General features: G+C 43.7%; 1 protein-coding gene across 1 annotated transcript in view; it reads right to left on the minus strand.

Moving 5' to 3' along the window:
* Positions 1-875: 875 nt before the first annotated feature.
* Positions 876-17,276, minus strand: part of HIC2 (hypermethylated in cancer 2) — a 32,947-nt gene continuing 16,546 nt past the window's right edge. The window contains exons 2-3 of the mRNA XM_009081657.1: positions 8,859-9,002; positions 876-2,698 (exon numbers count right to left, since the gene is read on the minus strand). Of these exons, the coding sequence (XP_009079905.1) occupies positions 950-2,662 (1,713 nt within the window). The 5' untranslated portion in view covers positions 2,663-2,698; positions 8,859-9,002 and the 3' untranslated portion in view covers positions 876-949. The remainder of the gene's footprint in view (positions 2,699-8,858; positions 9,003-17,276) is intronic.

Here is a 17,276-nt window from a genome sequence, read left to right on the forward strand (position 1 = left end):
AACATTCACATAAACGTTACAATGGTTTTTCCTTTAATAAATCAAGTACCTCTAAGCAAAGAATATTCATACGAAACTACTAGAAAAGTAAAGACGACCCCCTGCTCACTGAAAGAAATTCCCAGGGCATCCAGTCCCTGTTCAGTCATGGGTAAGGCAAAAGAGGTTTGTGTATTTTGTGGGAGAAGGTGGCGCATGGTTACGTGTGCCAAAGATAAAGATCAAAACCAGAAGAGGGAGGGATGGTGAGGGAGACTTTGCCACTTCTCTAAGTGAAGTACTCGGGCTGGAGCACCCCTGGGAGCCTGCTCTCCCCACCATCACCAGCCCAGGGAGTGGGTCGTGGCTCCACTACTACTATGGCTTTCCCAGTCTCTGAAGGGGCTGCCAACCCTGTGAGATGGTCCACAGACACAGCTTCTGCATTTGCAAATGCAATGCTGTGCTATTTCACAGCTACTTAGGCCACTGAAAAGGTGTATTTTATTTTCTAGTTAATGGCAAGAAATACCCCTACCGAGTTTGGTTTCAAGAGGAGGTGAGTACAGTGACAGTAACACAAAACAAAGAGGCAGGGAGGGGGGAGCCAGCAGAGGCCAAAAGTTCCCCATGGTCCCCCTACCTGCTCCAGGTAATCAATATGGCAGTGAAGTCAATGTGTGCAAAAAGAAGTGGCATTTCTTGCCAGATCATCAAGATTTGGAGGGAGAGTTGGACTAAATGCATCAGCTTGGCTGTGGACCTTTCTTTTTTTTAAAAAAGGAAAAAAAGGAACTTTTTTTAAAATGTTAAAGCTACATTTGTTTAGGCCTCCCATGACTGAACAGAGTATGGGGAGTTGCCCCCTTTTTGTTTGCTTTTTTTCTTTTTTCTTATTTTTTTAAGCAGCAAGTCTACAGAAAGGTAAATCACTGCGGATGGGCTCGAAGCTCATTCTGGAGTCTTTGGCTTATGTGGGAGAGGTATGCATTCGCAGGTGGCTGATCAGATTGCGCTGCTGGGTGAATTTCCCACCACACAGTTGACATTCGTAAGGTTTTTCTCCTGAGTGGACACGCATATGCTCTGTTAGTCGGTACTGCCGGGTAAAGCGCATCCCACATTCCTCGCAAGCAAAGGGCTTGAGCCCCAAGTGGCTGCGCATGTGCCGTGTCATGGTGCCCCTCTGCGTGAACATCTTGCCGCAGATGTTGCAAGGGAAGGGCCGTGTCAGCCAGTGAGTCTTCTCGTGCTGCCGCAGCGTGGCTGGATCTTTGTAGCTCTTCTCACACACTGAACACTTGAAGGGCCGGGACTCTGCCGCATAGGACTGATTGGGATTGGACAAATCCTCAGCTTCATCCTTGCTGCCATATGTGCCTTCCTCCTTGATGTAAAGGTCTTCCTCGGTGTGTGTCTCCACATGGGCATTAAGCTGCTCAGAGCTCGGAAAGCCTTTGCCACAGGGGATACAGACATACAGGTTGTCACCGTAGGCCACTGGCTCAAACCCCTCCTGCCGGTAGACATAGTTGGCACTGGTATGCCCACCGCTCTCACTCTCGCTCTGGCCGCTGTCATCACTGTTCTCCTTACCATTTTCCACCTCCTCCTTACATGGGTAGGGCAGGTCTGTGCTGTAGGCCCCGGCCAGACTCCTCTCCACAGACTTGGACAAGGGCCCCAGCAGGATACCGTTGGGCAGCCCTTCGCCCTCGTCCCTGTCTTTGCCCCCCTCCTTTCGGTCAAAGGCGTTGTCTTTCTTGATCCACTCCTTCTTGCGGGACGAGTGCCGGAGGCCCTTGCGCTGGCTGCCCTCCGTGAGTGAGTGGTGGCACTCTTCGCTCAGATCCATCTCCATGGGGTCACTGCTGTCCACCATGCTGTGAGGGGCTCCGACTCCAGACTCGTCGAACGATGAGGCACTGTTGGCTGCAGGGGCTGAGGCAGATTGGGGAGAGCCATGCTGGCTTTCGCTGTGCTGCGTGTCATCGTGGGAGGCTGCAACAGGGAGCGATGGGCTTTTTTTGGAGAGGTCGAGGCCTAGCTCCTGGTCACCAGTGCTCCCATTCGCACTGCTGCCCCCACCACCATTCTTGCTGGCTCCCCTGCTTAAGGAGTGACAGTTCTCTTGGTTGGAGCTGCTGATGAAGACCTCATCATCAGAGAGCTTTCCCTTTGACAGCTCCTTTGAGTGCGAGCCCTTCAACCCCTCATTTGACCCTGAATAGCGAGCTTGGATGACTGAAGCAGTGGAAAGTCTCTGACTCCTGGCAGATCTCCCAACACCAAGGCCACCGGCCTTGCCGGCAAAGGACTTGCCGTTCCGCTTCAGCTTCTTTCTGCAGAGAGCTGCCAGGTCGTGCAGTTGGAGGTAGCTTGCTGCGGTGAGGAGAGCATTAAAGTTCTGTTCACCAGGCTGGTCAGTCGTTAAGAGCTTACCAGTATAAATAAAGTCCAAGATCTGCCGGAACACGGTGGGGTTCACCATGTCCGTGTCTAAGTTAATCAGGTTGTCATGCAGGACAAGGGATTTGAAATACATGCTGCTGGCTGCCAGGATGTTCTTATGGGCACGAAACAGGGCATTTTCTACCACAATGATCACATCACAGAGGAAACCTTTGGCTCGTTGCTGGTTCAGCTGCAGTAGCAGTTGTTTGGCATGATTTGGCAGTTCCATCTCCACCTTCTCTTCCTCTCACCTTCACCCTACCACCTGCAAAACAGAAGGATGAGAGGTGTGAACCTGCTGTTTCCACTCCAACAGGTTGCATTTAATAGACTGGTTCAACATGGTGCAGTCTATGTTAGGTTTGACACTGACTAAGGACATCTGAGTACATTGAGCCCTGTAAGCTGTGATCCTGCTTGGAGCAGAGAGAGAAATATTTATCAAGCTAAGACTTGATTCAAGTCTTTCAAAAATCAGATATGTAATTTTTATTATCTTTTTACAAAAGTAATTGTCACTGGCTAGAATTACTGTTGAAAAGATACCAGCATGAACACAATAGTCAGGTACAGGGAAAAGCTGTTTCCTCTCCTGACAAAAATTTGAAGAGAGGATGAGGAGCAAGAAAAAGAAGAAGAAAAAAGAAGCATCTACTTCATTGCCATTTGCATAACTGAGCATGTAAAATAATTAGCATAAGCTGCAGCTTCCCTGCTTTAACATGTAGTTTGTTTCTTGGCTCGTACACATTCAAATCTTACAACATCCAGCTGCTCTGAGGTTGAGAAAATGACAGGTAGCAACTAAATCCATTGAACATGGAATTAATCACACTGACGTGTGAATGGGAAGTCTCCTTAAGAGTATGAAAAGCTGCTTTTAAAAACCACCCTGCTGGTAATGTTCATATCCTAGTCCACTGATATGAAGGGCAAGAATCAACCCTCAACTGGCTGAAATTCAGGATGCTGAGTTAGCTAAATGCCACCAAATATCTTCACAAATCTGAAACACTGTTGTCAAGTGAATTTTGTCCTGTCTTTAGTTTTGAAGGTGTTTTGTTTAAACTGATAGGTTACTTGACTCTATTTCAAGTCACAGGCTCTCTACCCTGAAATACTGGGAAGAGAGGAAAATTGATAGTGCCTCCATGTAGTTCATGTATTTCACAAATAGTATTCACAATGTATTTTAGTTTATATGTTTATATTGGCTTTCCCAGTAGTATGGACTGTAGGAAACACCTAGTTTGACACACATCAGAACTAACTGCAGTTGCACGTTTGGTAGCTACTATGATACATATAAACCATAATTTAAATCTGGGGCTGCATTCAGGAATCCAAGATCCATTTAATTTTTTTTTCTTGATTTATTTTTGATTGAAAGTTCCAACTACTACTTGTAATGGACATTTATCTGTTAAAGTAGATTTAAAACAGTTTCTGAGGTTCAAATGTAGGAATTAATACCCAACACACAATGGCCACATTTAGCCTTCCACTTCCTTCCTTCCTTTCCCAGTTCATCATATTATTGAAACATTTCTCTTATTGAAGGAGGAGCAGGCCACAAGCACAGAGAATTAAAAGCTTTTCTCTTAGAATCATCATTAGTTAATGTTTTTATTGCTTGTGATTCCCATTTACGCATTCTGTCCAATCAGTGTTCAAATGATGAAGCATTAGACTGCATTATCTTACCTCTGTGCCAAGTATATGTACACGAGAAAAAGAAATAAGGACTGATGGTGTCAGTATTAAAAATTACTTCCCTCAAACCTGATTCTTACTAACTGGTGAGAAATGGAAAGATTTCATTTGGCAGAAAGGTGTTAAATTTACATCAACCATTTCTGCCCAACAAAAAGATTTTGCTTTATGAAAATAGCTACCAAAACCTAAATAAATGCATTTTTTCCTGCAGCACTGCTGCTTGACTACTCTGGTGCTTTTACCAACAGATCTGCCAAGCAGGTGCCTCCCTTCTTCCCCAGGACACAGCTCCTCACTTAGTCAGCTGCTCAGCCTGGTACCTGCTTATGCTTTTGGCAGAATTTTGTGGTGGCTCTTCAGTGCAGTACCACCTAATTCAGCATCCACATGGATCTCTCTGGCTCATCGCCTTGTCCCACAGCTAAAAAAGCTTATGTGTTTTTCTGTTCTATATTGTTTCAGCTATGAATGGGAGCCCAAGAAGACAGTGAATTCACCACTGACTTTGTGCGCGTGAACGTTGTTCCCAGAGGTCGCTGGCTTTAGAAAGGGTGGCAGCCAAAAGGAGGAAATATAGGCTTGCCATGGTGCTAGTCTCCACCTATAGTGTTTCTGTCACAGAAACTCACCCTGCAGAATCACAAAAACGTGACAGAGACAGAGATTACCACCACTGAGCAGTGTTGAGCACTTTAAAAACAAGTTTTGATGTAATTAGTTACATCAGAGTTGCAGCACGCAGGCAGCGTGTCTGGTTCTAGTGGCTTGCTTCCAGAATTGCTGATTAAGAGGAAGAAGCAACAGCAGAGAGGCACCAAATACCACTTTTATCTAGCCAGGCCAGTAAAAGCACTTATTTCTGGGTCACTGAGATATATTGATAGGGAAGGACAAAAACATGGCTTGCAACATAACACAGCATCTCTCTATATAAATGCACCCTGCTCAAGGCTAGCAAGAGACAGCCTACTCCTACACTATTTCACTACAAATCTAATGGTGCTTTTCCATGCATGTCACACACAAAATCCCTGCGTATGATTTTTAAGTGTTCCAGAAAGGACAAATATGGGAAAGGAAGGGAAACAGCACAGCCAATATTTTTTGCCTAAACAAACTAATAAAAGGGTATGTTACTGAAGTAAAAGCGAGCTTATTTCCCACTCAAATGGCACTTCAAGCACAGGTATACAAATCTCTGTATACAAGTTGTCTAAGTCTTTGCAGAGAGTCAAGGCTTGCTGCAACTGCTATTGCGAAATAGTTTTAGAGGTTTACTTTTTTTTTTTTTAGAACGTTTTTCCCCCCTTTCTTTCTGCCTTAAATTACATTGAAACCAAGTAATAAGCCTTCAGGGAAAGCCCTGGAAAGAGAAGGAGAATTACAATTCTGGTTTTTATTGACCTTCATGAGGAAGATAGTGTTATTATTAAACCTCAGTATGTTCTGCAGCATAAAAATTAGCATAGTACAAGTTGCTTAAATTACCTCTATTTATCTCACATGTCAAATTTTACAAAACTACTCAAGTTCAGTAGGACATAGCTATGAGGTAGGTTATTACCTTTAGTAGATTTTAAAAGCAGTGATCAGGTTCAAGCATTATAACAATGCCTATCATATCTGAATTTGTAAGCTGGAGTCTAATGTGGATTTAGCAACCCCAACAAAATGAATATAATGAAACAAGGCAGCAAAACCTTAAGTTTAGAGCACCATAAAATTTTGTCAGAATTGCCCACTGAGGGCTTTTACCAGGACAGCAATATAGCTCAGAGAATACACCTTTGGCTGACGTGCCCTTGTTGACAAAAGCTTTAGAGCAACTTGCCTTGTGTATCTTGTGTAGTCCTGAACAAAAATAAATCCATTCCAGGTATTTTCCAGAGCTGACCAGTTACAAACCCTTCTCTAGCAATGATGCATTTCAGAGGTGGAGGAAGAGAGGAGTGTTGGAAAACTTGTTAGCAAAAGAGAAGCAGGCATTATTCCTTAACCTATGACATCCCTAAGATGTCACCTCTAGCTGAAAGCATGAGACCATGGGCAGCTACAAGGTTAAATCCTGTATAAAAGTTAGCAGATCTACTCAAATAAATGGCAGGTGCAGCCTTACTATCCATTAGCTTGCAGATACTGTTTCTTAACAAACCCTAACATTTGAATAACACCACAGCAAGCCCCCAAAGCCCTGAAAAATCAGTGGGTTTATATTGATTGTGTCTCAGTATCATTTTTAATCACCCTTCCTTTTCTGTTTTCTGCAAAAACACAGAAAAGACACACTCCCTGTTCGGGGGAGCCCAGGCTCAGAAAAGGCTCAGATGCATTTCTAGTGAAAAAACAAACCCCAGATCTCAAGAATACATAGATGTCTCACTGGGGCCACAGTCTTTAGTCACTGAATGTGGTGTGCAAAATTTCACTCCCTTGCATTTAAAACAGGATCACAGAAGGCTCTGGACAAATAGCACCAGTGATGGTCTTTTCCCAGATTCAGGTTTGGTTCCTTGGCATTCAAGACACACAGTTGTCAGAGCAGTGAATCTACTCAAATACTCTTGTGCAAGGAGGGAATGCAGCAAGACTGAGCTCTCCACTACTTCCACCATATCCATGACACCGAGACACAGCACATGCAAAGACATGAGAAATACAGGGCACAAATCACAGAATACAGTAATGCTGCAAGCAGATGCCACACATCAAACAAAGCTTTGCAAGCTAAGAGCCGACAGCGTCTTCATAAGCAATACTGCCCCAGGAGCTTGGTAACTGTGGATTGCTGCGCCCAGCCTGGGGGACACCGTGACCCTGGGGGCAGGAAGATTGTGCAGCACACACAGGCTGCTTCAGGAGCTGGGCTGCTCTCACTACACAGCAGGAAAAATATTTTTCTCAATTTCCACAAAGACTCTGGATGTCACCAAAAATTAAATTGCTAAAGTACAGGAGAAGAGAAATCCCTTCACTCCTTTAAACACTATAAAATCTACATATTCACTACAGATTTGATTCTCTTTAATATCACTAAATCTCTTCCTAAAAGTAACTGCTGAATGAATGCTAAATGTGTTATCTTAGCAACCTCTGGCAGGAGATGCTATTTGATTTCACCTCTGAGTTATAGATTGCAGTGTATGAATATTGTTTATCTTTTAAGAAGCAATACCAGTGAAGTAAAGAATCAATCAAAAACAGGTCTAAGGAATCACTCATTTCATGTAGAGGATTTGTGGATGGATGAGAAGGCTGGACACCGAGCACCTGAACAGTGAACTAACAGTACTGCAGATAAAAACCAACAAACAGATTAGATGTGATGTATCAAATTAGATGCTGTTAAAGTGTCAGCCTACTGTGCGTGTTATAACAGACCGAGGAAAAGATAGTGGCCTGCTTACTTATTTCTCGACCTTCCCAAGCAGTTGTGCTGCACTGAGTAGATACTGCAGCAGTGAGCATGGGAAGAACAAGACAAAACTAAATTAATTGTTTCCTATGTTGCTCTTTCCCACCAATTTCTGACATTAAAAATGCTGTGTCCAGCTGCTACTGGAACTGGGTGAAACTGAAATAGATGACTTCTGCACCCTTCAGTTTCAGATGAACCAACTTCTTTTGAGCACTTGACAACCCCGCTAGGAAGAGAGCTTTCCTGTTTGTCACTGGCTCATCTGATCTTCCTCTCCCCACATCCCAACAGATCCTAATTTCAGGACTCTCCAGAGGTATCAATGAAGTGGGTGGTTCATGGCCACTAACCTGCGCCCCAGGAGCTGCCACTGGCAGGTCATTTGCCCAAGACTTTCAAAGGTGTTCACATTCCATAAGAGCAAAAGCACAGGGAAGAATGCTGGAACTGTGTTAGCCCAAATGGTTCCCTAGACAGACAGCAGAATTCAGAAGCAGAGGCAAGAACATGCATTTTCATCACTGGCAGTAGAACAGCAAAAGCTCTGTGAAGTGGGCTCAAGCAGAAAACAGGATGCAGCACCCTTGTTTTTCTCACACTAATATTTTGCACTTCAAAACAGCTAAGACCAACACCTCGAGTTACTGGGGAGTGAGGTCTGCAAAGCTGAGGAATGGAGAGAAAGTGACATGCAGGACAGAGCAGGATATGCAGCTGATTTTGCAGGTGTGGACATGAAAAGGAAAATGGAGGATCATTTTGGAGAGGATACCACATCAGCAAACTTAAAGTGGCCCTTGTTTAGTTTGTTACATTCCAATGAGCGCCAGGCAGAACTGCCCTCCCAGCTCCCTGAGGCAGCTCTTGCAGGACTCCCACAGGAACAGTACAGCTTTGCTTATGGGCACAAGCACCTGCCTGCTCAGTACCTCTGTGCGGCAACGTTTGGACATTAGGTATGTGGGCAATACATGCTCAACTGCTACCAGCTCCTGGTACAAAAAGGAGTGAAGAAAAAGGGTCAGATGATTTCCCAGTCCCTTCTCTCATGTTCTAGAATGACAAGGAGAGCCTGACATGGCTAGGCCATTCCCTACTGAATGGCAAACTTCCCGGGAAAGGGGAATCTCCATGGGTGAAAAGGGTAGGGGCCCTGTGTGCATGAAAGCACTAACATTAGGAGAACAGAGTGATTTCCAGTCAGTGCAAGACTGCAGCAAAGCAGGAACACCTTGCTATACAAGCTGAGACTACAAGCAGTAGAATGCAGATTAACCACTTGGTTGCCGCTTACCATGCCAGGTACATTGGGCTAAAGGCACCTCCATCCAGTGCTGCCCGACGTGCCAGGTACATCCCATGATGTTCCATTGAAATCACAACAGGCCATCAATAGAACGTGGCTGCACGGATGCAGAATGGAGAACCAGCAGGGACGCTGTTAAATGCAATTAAAAAACTGCAATCAAAATTGAAAGGTACATTTTAATATGGGCACCTGCCTTACATATGTAACTGCTAGAATAACCTCCCCTCCACCCAGCTCCCCACGACTGCTGAGCTGCGACGGAAGCACAGCAGAAAGCCTCTGCAGGTTTGTTATTGGCTCTCTCTGGCCACCTCCATTCAGGATTCCCAATGGCACTGAGCTCCAGGGGGACAAGTCCATGTGTATCCAAAACCAGCAGATCCCAGAATATCTGCATGAGCTTCCTGCTTCCTTCTGCCCAGAAATTCAGGCAGCTAAATATCATCACCATTTAGAAACGCCTCTATGACAAGAACAGCCTTGTGCCAGAGCTTCATGGTCTCATTCTCCACACAGTACAGGCAACGGAAGAAACTCTTAAATGCTGATTCTCTGTGTTGTCTCCATTTCCTTGTTCCCCTTCCCAAGCCTTTGAAATCTCTTTCTAGAGATGTTATGGCACTGAGCCAGGCTGGATACTTTGGTGCAAGATGGGAGAAGAAGTGTATATATGTATACCCTCTCCTATTTATAATGATGCTTTACTGATAATTTAATCTATGTTCTTAGAGACTGGAGATCAAGTAGATTCATGGTGAACTGCAGCTTGCACAAGAGTCACGAAACTTAAGATCTCTAATTCCAGCCTCCCCTGCCCAAAGGAAAAAGCAACATCATCAGTTTCACATGAGGGAAAGGCACATCTCACAGATGCCCCCGTGTGACAAGCTGATTGTATCCCCTGCAGTGCGTCTCCTCCTTCCCACGGGGTTCTGTAATCAGCTCCAGCAGGATTATCATGGAGGACAGTCTCAGGGTACTTGGTAAGCACAAGTCCCTCTCTACAAGTGGTGGTGCTGCCCCAGTGGAAACAAACAAAAATCCCAAGCCCACTGAAAACCAGTACTGAAATAAGCCTGCAGCCTGGCTGGGATTTAATATAGGTTTCTAGACCCTCATGGTGAAGTGAAACATCTGCATAGCTCTTATCACATTGATGGCTGCACATCTTCAGCTGTGCTGCTAGAGATAGAAATCTTACATTTAAAAAGTGAAAAGAATATTGATTATCAGCCTTAAAAGCTAAAAGGTCAAATGAAAAAGACTTACAATAATTAATGTAGTTGGATGAGAGAAAACATAAGAGGACACTGGCCTGGGAAACAGAAAGCATCTTCAAGAAATGGACACTGAATATAAGGAGATAGTTCATTCTTCCTGGACATCTGCTGGGCTTAGGCCCAGGACACTGTTCCCATCATTCCCACCTGCATACTTATCCCCACGGTTCTGTAACTAACTCCCTTTCACAATGAACTAATAGGTCTTTTGTATTCAGATCACCCTGTTTTGACTGCTATAGGGTGAAGATTTTTTAATCTTGTCAATACAATGAAGAAGTGAAATGTTTGATTACTGACCTGGGCTGTGCCGAGCCCTGAGCACTTGCTGAACTAGTCTGAACAGACCACTGCCAGCATGAACAGGCCAACTACCGTGCAACTTTAAGCATAATGGACCAGAGTCCCATGGATTTGGAGCCCTCCCCTCTCCAGAAGATCACACTCTACACTGCATAGGAGCAACATACTTCTGACTTCATCTGCCAGCATCAGACTCTGCAAAACCCTCAGCAATACTCAGGTTAACGAAGGCTGAATGCTGTGTAAAGGTATTTCTTGAACAGCACCTCAAATGCAGATTTACACCCAGATGACTGCAATTTGCTTCTTGCTACTGTGAAGTAAAGGCTCTTCTCCACAGCTGTGTTTCCCCTCTAGGGCAGAGATTAGCAGAGAACTGCTTAAAACAAAGGTGTTTCCTACTGTTAGAACATCCCACTGCAGTCAGAAATGAAGCTTCCTGCCAATTTCTAAACAGAGCACTTGCATATTCTACATTTATTTTCACTGCTGACATGAAGGAGCCTAAGATTGCCCAAACCTCTAGTGGGTGGAGAAAAGGAGAGGTATGGACATTGCAGTTCTTGTCAAGCAGAGCCAGGCACTAAAAATTCCTGCATATCTGCAGAGTGCAGTTGATCTCAGGAACACAGCAGTGGCACAAAACAAAGCTTCAGAAGCTACTGACCAGCAGTAGACACTGGGCTCTTCTGCAGTCCTGCAACAACTGAGAAAGCTCAGTTCCAGCTGTCCCTGCATTGCAAGTAATGAAGGTACTGTGTCCTATACTAATCTAATTTAATGTATTTATTTACTTCTTATTGCACAAAAATACCCACATATTGAGAGGAGTAGCTCAGCCCACACAAGAGGAAGGATACCTTCTACCCATCCACCAGTTAAAGCCCTTTGGTATGCAAAATTTCTCTGTTTCCCAGCTACCTTTGAGCCTTGATGTACAGAATTCTTTCTCTACAATGCAAGAATTTAGGACACGACTAAAGGATTGTTGCAACCTCCCAGCTAATCCTAGAGAGTGTTAAGCCGGATCAACAAACCTATGAATCACATGGAATGAGATGATGTTTCTGGTCCTAAAAGCTTGGGCCCTTTCCTTCAGTATGGTAGGCCAGTTGGCTGGGGGTGCACAGGGTGGCAGCCTCATGCTGAGCATTGGCCACAAGCACACACAGCACAGTGGAGGAGTAGGAATGTCGTGACCATTCTCCAACCAGACTGTCCTAGAGCACCCTCTGAGTTCCAGCACTGCTTTAGGGCTCTGAGTCACCACAGGTACAAGCTGATAGCAGGTTGTGAAATGCAGTAATACTGGAGCAAACCTACGACCCTTTCAACTGTCCCTGCAGCTGGGGAGGGATCTCCGGGACAGGGATGAGGCAGACAGCTGGGACTAGTGACTGTGACTCAGACTCCTTAGTTACATGGTTTGTGAGAGCAAACAAAAGTCTCAGTAATGGGGGAAATGGGAGAAGGTTTGATAAAGATCCTCCCAATAGGCCTGCTTATTTCTTGTGTGGACTCAGCAAACTTTTCTGCAGAGAGAGGCAGTCTGTACAGGAGCATCTGCATGCAGAATATTGCTAATACCACGAATCTGCAATAGTTAAGACTGAGTTCCATGCTGAGGAGTGCAGGAAGGACATGGGTAGTAACAGTCTTAGACCAAAATGTCATCACTCTTACCATATGCCAGATACCAGTGAGCACAAAACAAATATTATTGTTTCATTTTCTTCCACAAGACCAAGTCTCATTTCATTACCTATATCAACAGATGCACCAGCAACAGTTCTTACCATAAATACACAATGCCTTATAGAGTACAGCACCTTTTGCACTTTAGCCACAATTTTTTTCTTTTCCTGTAGAGCTGACCATGTACTCAACCCTGTACTTAGCAGAGAAAGCTTTGTTTCTAAGTTTCACTTCGGTGAAGTCTTTTAAGCACACCACTGTTTTTAAGAGTTGGTCCCAGCAGTATTGAGACTGTACTGCCTGCCAAACATCCCTCCAAATCAGATGCTTAACCGATCACCCTGAATCCTTTCTATTTGCAACCAAAAAGTGTTTCTGCACATCTGAGCCTGGAAAATGAGAGAAGGCCAGAAAGCCACTCTTGCTTGTAAAAACAGAAGGCCTAACAGACTCAAAGTTTTGCAAACTGTCTGCACTGCATCCAGATCTCTCCAGGCTGAAGACAACCTAAGGGGAAAAGCGGAGTTCACTCACTTTCAGAATTCTTCATTTTCTTGGCTGCCTTTGCTCAACCACTACTTCTCATTTTGACTGTTTTATTCTTCTGTCTTCTTCACTTGATACTACAGACATTCTTTAAACTCAGCTCACAGGCTGCAAGGGCGTCACTCTACATATGCTTCCAAAATCCACCTCTTCCCAGCCAGGCTTCCATCCTGCCAGCTTTATCCTGTAGCCCTGCACAACAGTGGTCCAGGGCTGCAGATACCTCAGGCGCATTTGGCCATTCTTCCCTGTCAGACAGCTTCCCAGCTTGGGGGATTACAGCCCCAGACACTTTATGAAAGGCAGCCCAGCAAGGTCGTGGACTGTTGAAAACTTTGCTACAGGATCTTTCTCCTTTCATTTCCTACACACTATTCTTGTCAAGGCCAATGATTTTCTGGCAGTCCTCAAAACACACAAATTACAGACTTTTGTCATGAATGAAGACTTAAAACATCTCTTCATTTTAGAAAAGTGGAAGGGGAGGAGCAATGCAGAGGGGAAGGTACTTTTGCCCAAGACTGGGTTTTGAAAAGGGGATTGGCAGCCTGTGTATGCGCTTTACCCTGTAATCTGAAAGCTCCTCAGGACAGGACCCTTAGAAGTATTTTATACTGAACCACATACACATCCCAGAGCACAAGAACCAGCAGCTCCCCACATCCACTCCAGTCTGCACAGCTTCTCCTAAATCAACACTGCCAGAAGGCAAGACAGCACTATAACAAATTAGCACCACTCACAATTTGTTGAAGTTGCTGTTCCATTGTTGGTTTATTTAAAACACGCACAGGCACACACACACAGAAACCTCCCAAGCCTGCTCTCTGCTGCCATCCCCCAAACTCCAGATTCGTAGTCTCAGAGGCGAGCAAAGGCTGTGGATTAAACCCATGCAGAGCAACAGCCACTGCACTGGGGACTCTGCCTGGGTTTTGCTCTTTCACTACAGGCCCACACTGCTCCAGCCTGGAAGATCATGCTGTCAAAATCCTTTTTTCAGCACCTGACTGGGAAAGTGTTGTTAAGAAAAAGAAAGAGCCACAGGCTTGAAAGTACCCAGTGCTAATAAAACTCTTAGTGCTAATGCTATTTATGAACATCCAAGGGATAATCTGCACCCCTTATCAGACCACAAGATTATAAGATCTTTAAAATAGGAAACATGTCTTACTTCATAAAGCACTGTATACGTTTACAAACCACAATATTAGTGGTAATAAATAATTGTCAAAGTCAAGCACAGAGGTGGCTGTAAAACCTGAAGCACCTCTGCCATTCCCATTTCATTCTGAGCTCTGGGCAGTAACACTGTACATTGGTTCTGCTGACTTGGTCTATTCTATTGTACCACTCTGGTTTTATTTCAAGAGATCATTTGGGAAACGTGCTACACTTTTATTCACACTGGAGAAACCAATGTTTTATCATGAGTTGATCACAATGAGGATGATTTTAAAGAGCTGCAGTAGAATTTTATCCTTCCACCAAACACACTCTAATTTGCCAGCATGTGTCAATGTACCAGCAATGACTCCTTTACACAGCATTTCTATCTGTAGGCACTTACTGCATACAGAGCTCCCTACTATTGGAGCAGTTGCTGACTGGTTACACCATGCAGCCTATAGAGACAGCTTCTCTATAATTTCTCTTGGTTTATATGACATTAAGCTCTGGGCTGCTGCAGGCATAGTTTAGAGGACAGTAAAGTCAACATCATCCCCTTGAACATTTACGTGCTTTTGTTTTGCTGTTTATTTCATTTTAGAGACTTTTCTTTCTGGCTTATGAATGCTCTTTATGTTTGCATTTCTGGATGCTGTCTCATGTCCTGACAGATAACTGCGTCATCCAAAGCATGTCTGCTCACCTGGGCTGAGCATGGCTTTGGTTTCTGGACAGTTGAACACTAGGTACCACAGTTACCTCTACCAGTCTACCAATAATCAAGGAAATTACTAGATCTTATACTCAGATTGAGACCTTTGCATGGAGTGCCAAAATATTGACAATTTTATTCTTCCGATAACCCATGATTTATCAAATGTTTGAATACTTAAGTATTACAAGTATTAAGTATTACAAAAGTTACTCACTTTATTTGTCACCTAAGGAAATTACTAAGCAATTTGTGCTTTTTTTTTCTTGTCAGAAAAAAAAAAAGCCTCAAAGAACAGAGCAGCATACATCACCCTCCTTCTTTCAGCATTATTAAAATCATCTCATTTGTAATTATTCTCCTTAAGATGGGTGTGGGGGAGTGAAAATCTGGAGCAGATTCTATTTTTAGAAGATAACCTTGGGAAAAACAGGAGGTACCAGAGAAACAGGCATGAGGGGTGAAGTTGTGACAGTACTGAAAGTAGCAGGAGACACAGGTGTACCAGGTGTCTGTGCCAGAGAGCTCTGAGAACACAAATGTGGCCACACCTCCTGCAAGATTTAGGCTTGGCTGGCAGGTTTCAGAGGCACTCACAATTCACAGAGGCAATTCACATATTTAAAAGCTTGAGCAAGAGTTTTTAAAAAAACCCAAAACAACAAATCAACAACCTCACACTAAAAAGTTACTTTAAAACTCTGCTGGATCACTTCCCATAGAGCTCTCCCCTTTCAGCAAGCAAAGCAGTTAAAGAAAACAAAAACACCAAACAGAACTAAAACATAAAACCCAAAAGAGCCAGAGAGACTGAAACCTTGCTAACACAGATGAAACAACACAGCAGTTTTATAGCTACATAGATAGAATCACAATCTGGCCCAAGGAGTAATCCATGCACAAACTACTGTTAACATACACAACAAACACTGATACCACACCTTGGAGTGGAAGGAAAAAATAAACTTCTTACACCCTTCCTGCTTCCAGCAGAGCCCACAAATATAACAGCATCAAGAGATGTCCAAAGGATGAAGAAAGTATGCTTAGTGAGGATATGTTTGGACTAAAGCCTCTCTCTTGCATTGTGCGCTCTCAAACACCTGTATCTAGTATCCAGCTGCTTTGAACCCCTGGCCTTTAGCTGCACATTATTCAGCCACATGCAGTTCTGTCATAGAGAAGGGCTGAATAAATTGTGGCATTGTTATGCCACAGTGCAAGTGCTCAAAAACACACACATCCTGAGCCTCATCCCTATGCCTCAGCCATAGGGATGTTCTGATGCCATCCAGCTTCCTCTGACCCACCAAGTCAGTCCATCTAGGGTTCATCTCTTCTGTTCTCCAGGCATTGGCAGACACCTCACTCAAAGAATGTTTTAACAGCAGGAAAACTACCTCAAAATCCAAAACCAAACAAAAGTCAACTCCTGTGAAGAACCTGAATAAGTGGCATAGATGGCATTCTCCTTGTCACAATGTATCCTCCATCACTGATGCTAACATGGCTTTCACACACCTTATATGCTACCTCATGTGAAAAACCTGACAACAATCCCAAATCCTCACACCCTTCCAGGAGCAATCCTTTCACACACAGACCCATTCCAGACATTGAAAGTCTTCTAACAGGGTATGTAATGTAAAGCCAGTTTAATCTTGTGCAGGCAAGAAATAGCCTGTAGAAAAATTAAAAAGTATATAGTAATTCATCAAACTGATTTAATAGAGCCAGCTGCATGTGTGAATGCTGGCCCCAGCAGAGACAGTCCCAACAGTATGCATTTGCTTACAAATAGGCAAGGTGCTTTGGCACAGCTACTGCATCCTTTGAAAAAGTTGGTTTTGACATGTTGGAAAAGGACTTGGATTTTCCAGCTGCTCTCTAAGCACGAGGCAATTCAGAGAACACACCCAAGACCTGCATCAGGCACCACTTGAAAATCTATCTTCCTGATGTTTTAATTTTCACATAACTTTCTACTATTTGCAATAGCCAGAAAAAAAAGCACCGATGAAATTTTTCATGTTTCCAAAACCAGAGGAAAGGTCAGGAAAGCACAGTTATACATCATTTGTCCTTTCTCTAGCAATACTGAGTCAAGAGTCCTGGCCCAGGGTTTACTACTCACATTTTCCCTGTTGTTCTTGAGCTAACAAACCAAATATGGGTGTCAGGTTTGGTGGGTTTCAGAACAAAAGGGGTATTAGAAGGGGGATTATTGTGGGGTTTTTTTAAAGACAGTTATTCATAACAAATAGTGAAATTGCTGAGAAAATACATTCTGCTCTGCCATCTTGCAAATGTAGCTTCTTCACCCCAGAGCAGATTGGGTCACCAAGACATAGACACAGCTTCAACACCTGTGCCCAAAACAAACTGATGAGTTTGAGTGTTTCAATGGGATGAACAGCACACTAGAAATTCTCAGTCATGCTAGCTTTCTTCATATGATAATTCAAGTTATTTCTTTCTTCTATGATACGTATTTTCTATTATTTGTGTAAAACTGTCATATGGGTATTAGAAGATATGTAAAATACATCAGAACATCAGGAGTCACAACTGACCATCTCTCACATGAAAGGCCAGTTGATTACTGCAATCCACTTTTTCTTTAACTTCATTTTATTTTCCTGGGAAGTGTGAAAAAGTTTTTTGTTAATTGGGTTTTTAATTGATAATATTATTTAA

Source organism: Acanthisitta chloris, unplaced genomic scaffold (assembly GCF_000695815.1).
Source record: "Acanthisitta chloris isolate BGI_N310 unplaced genomic scaffold, ASM69581v1 scaffold18249, whole genome shotgun sequence".
NCBI classification, from domain to species: Eukaryota; Metazoa; Chordata; class Aves; order Passeriformes; family Acanthisittidae; genus Acanthisitta; species Acanthisitta chloris.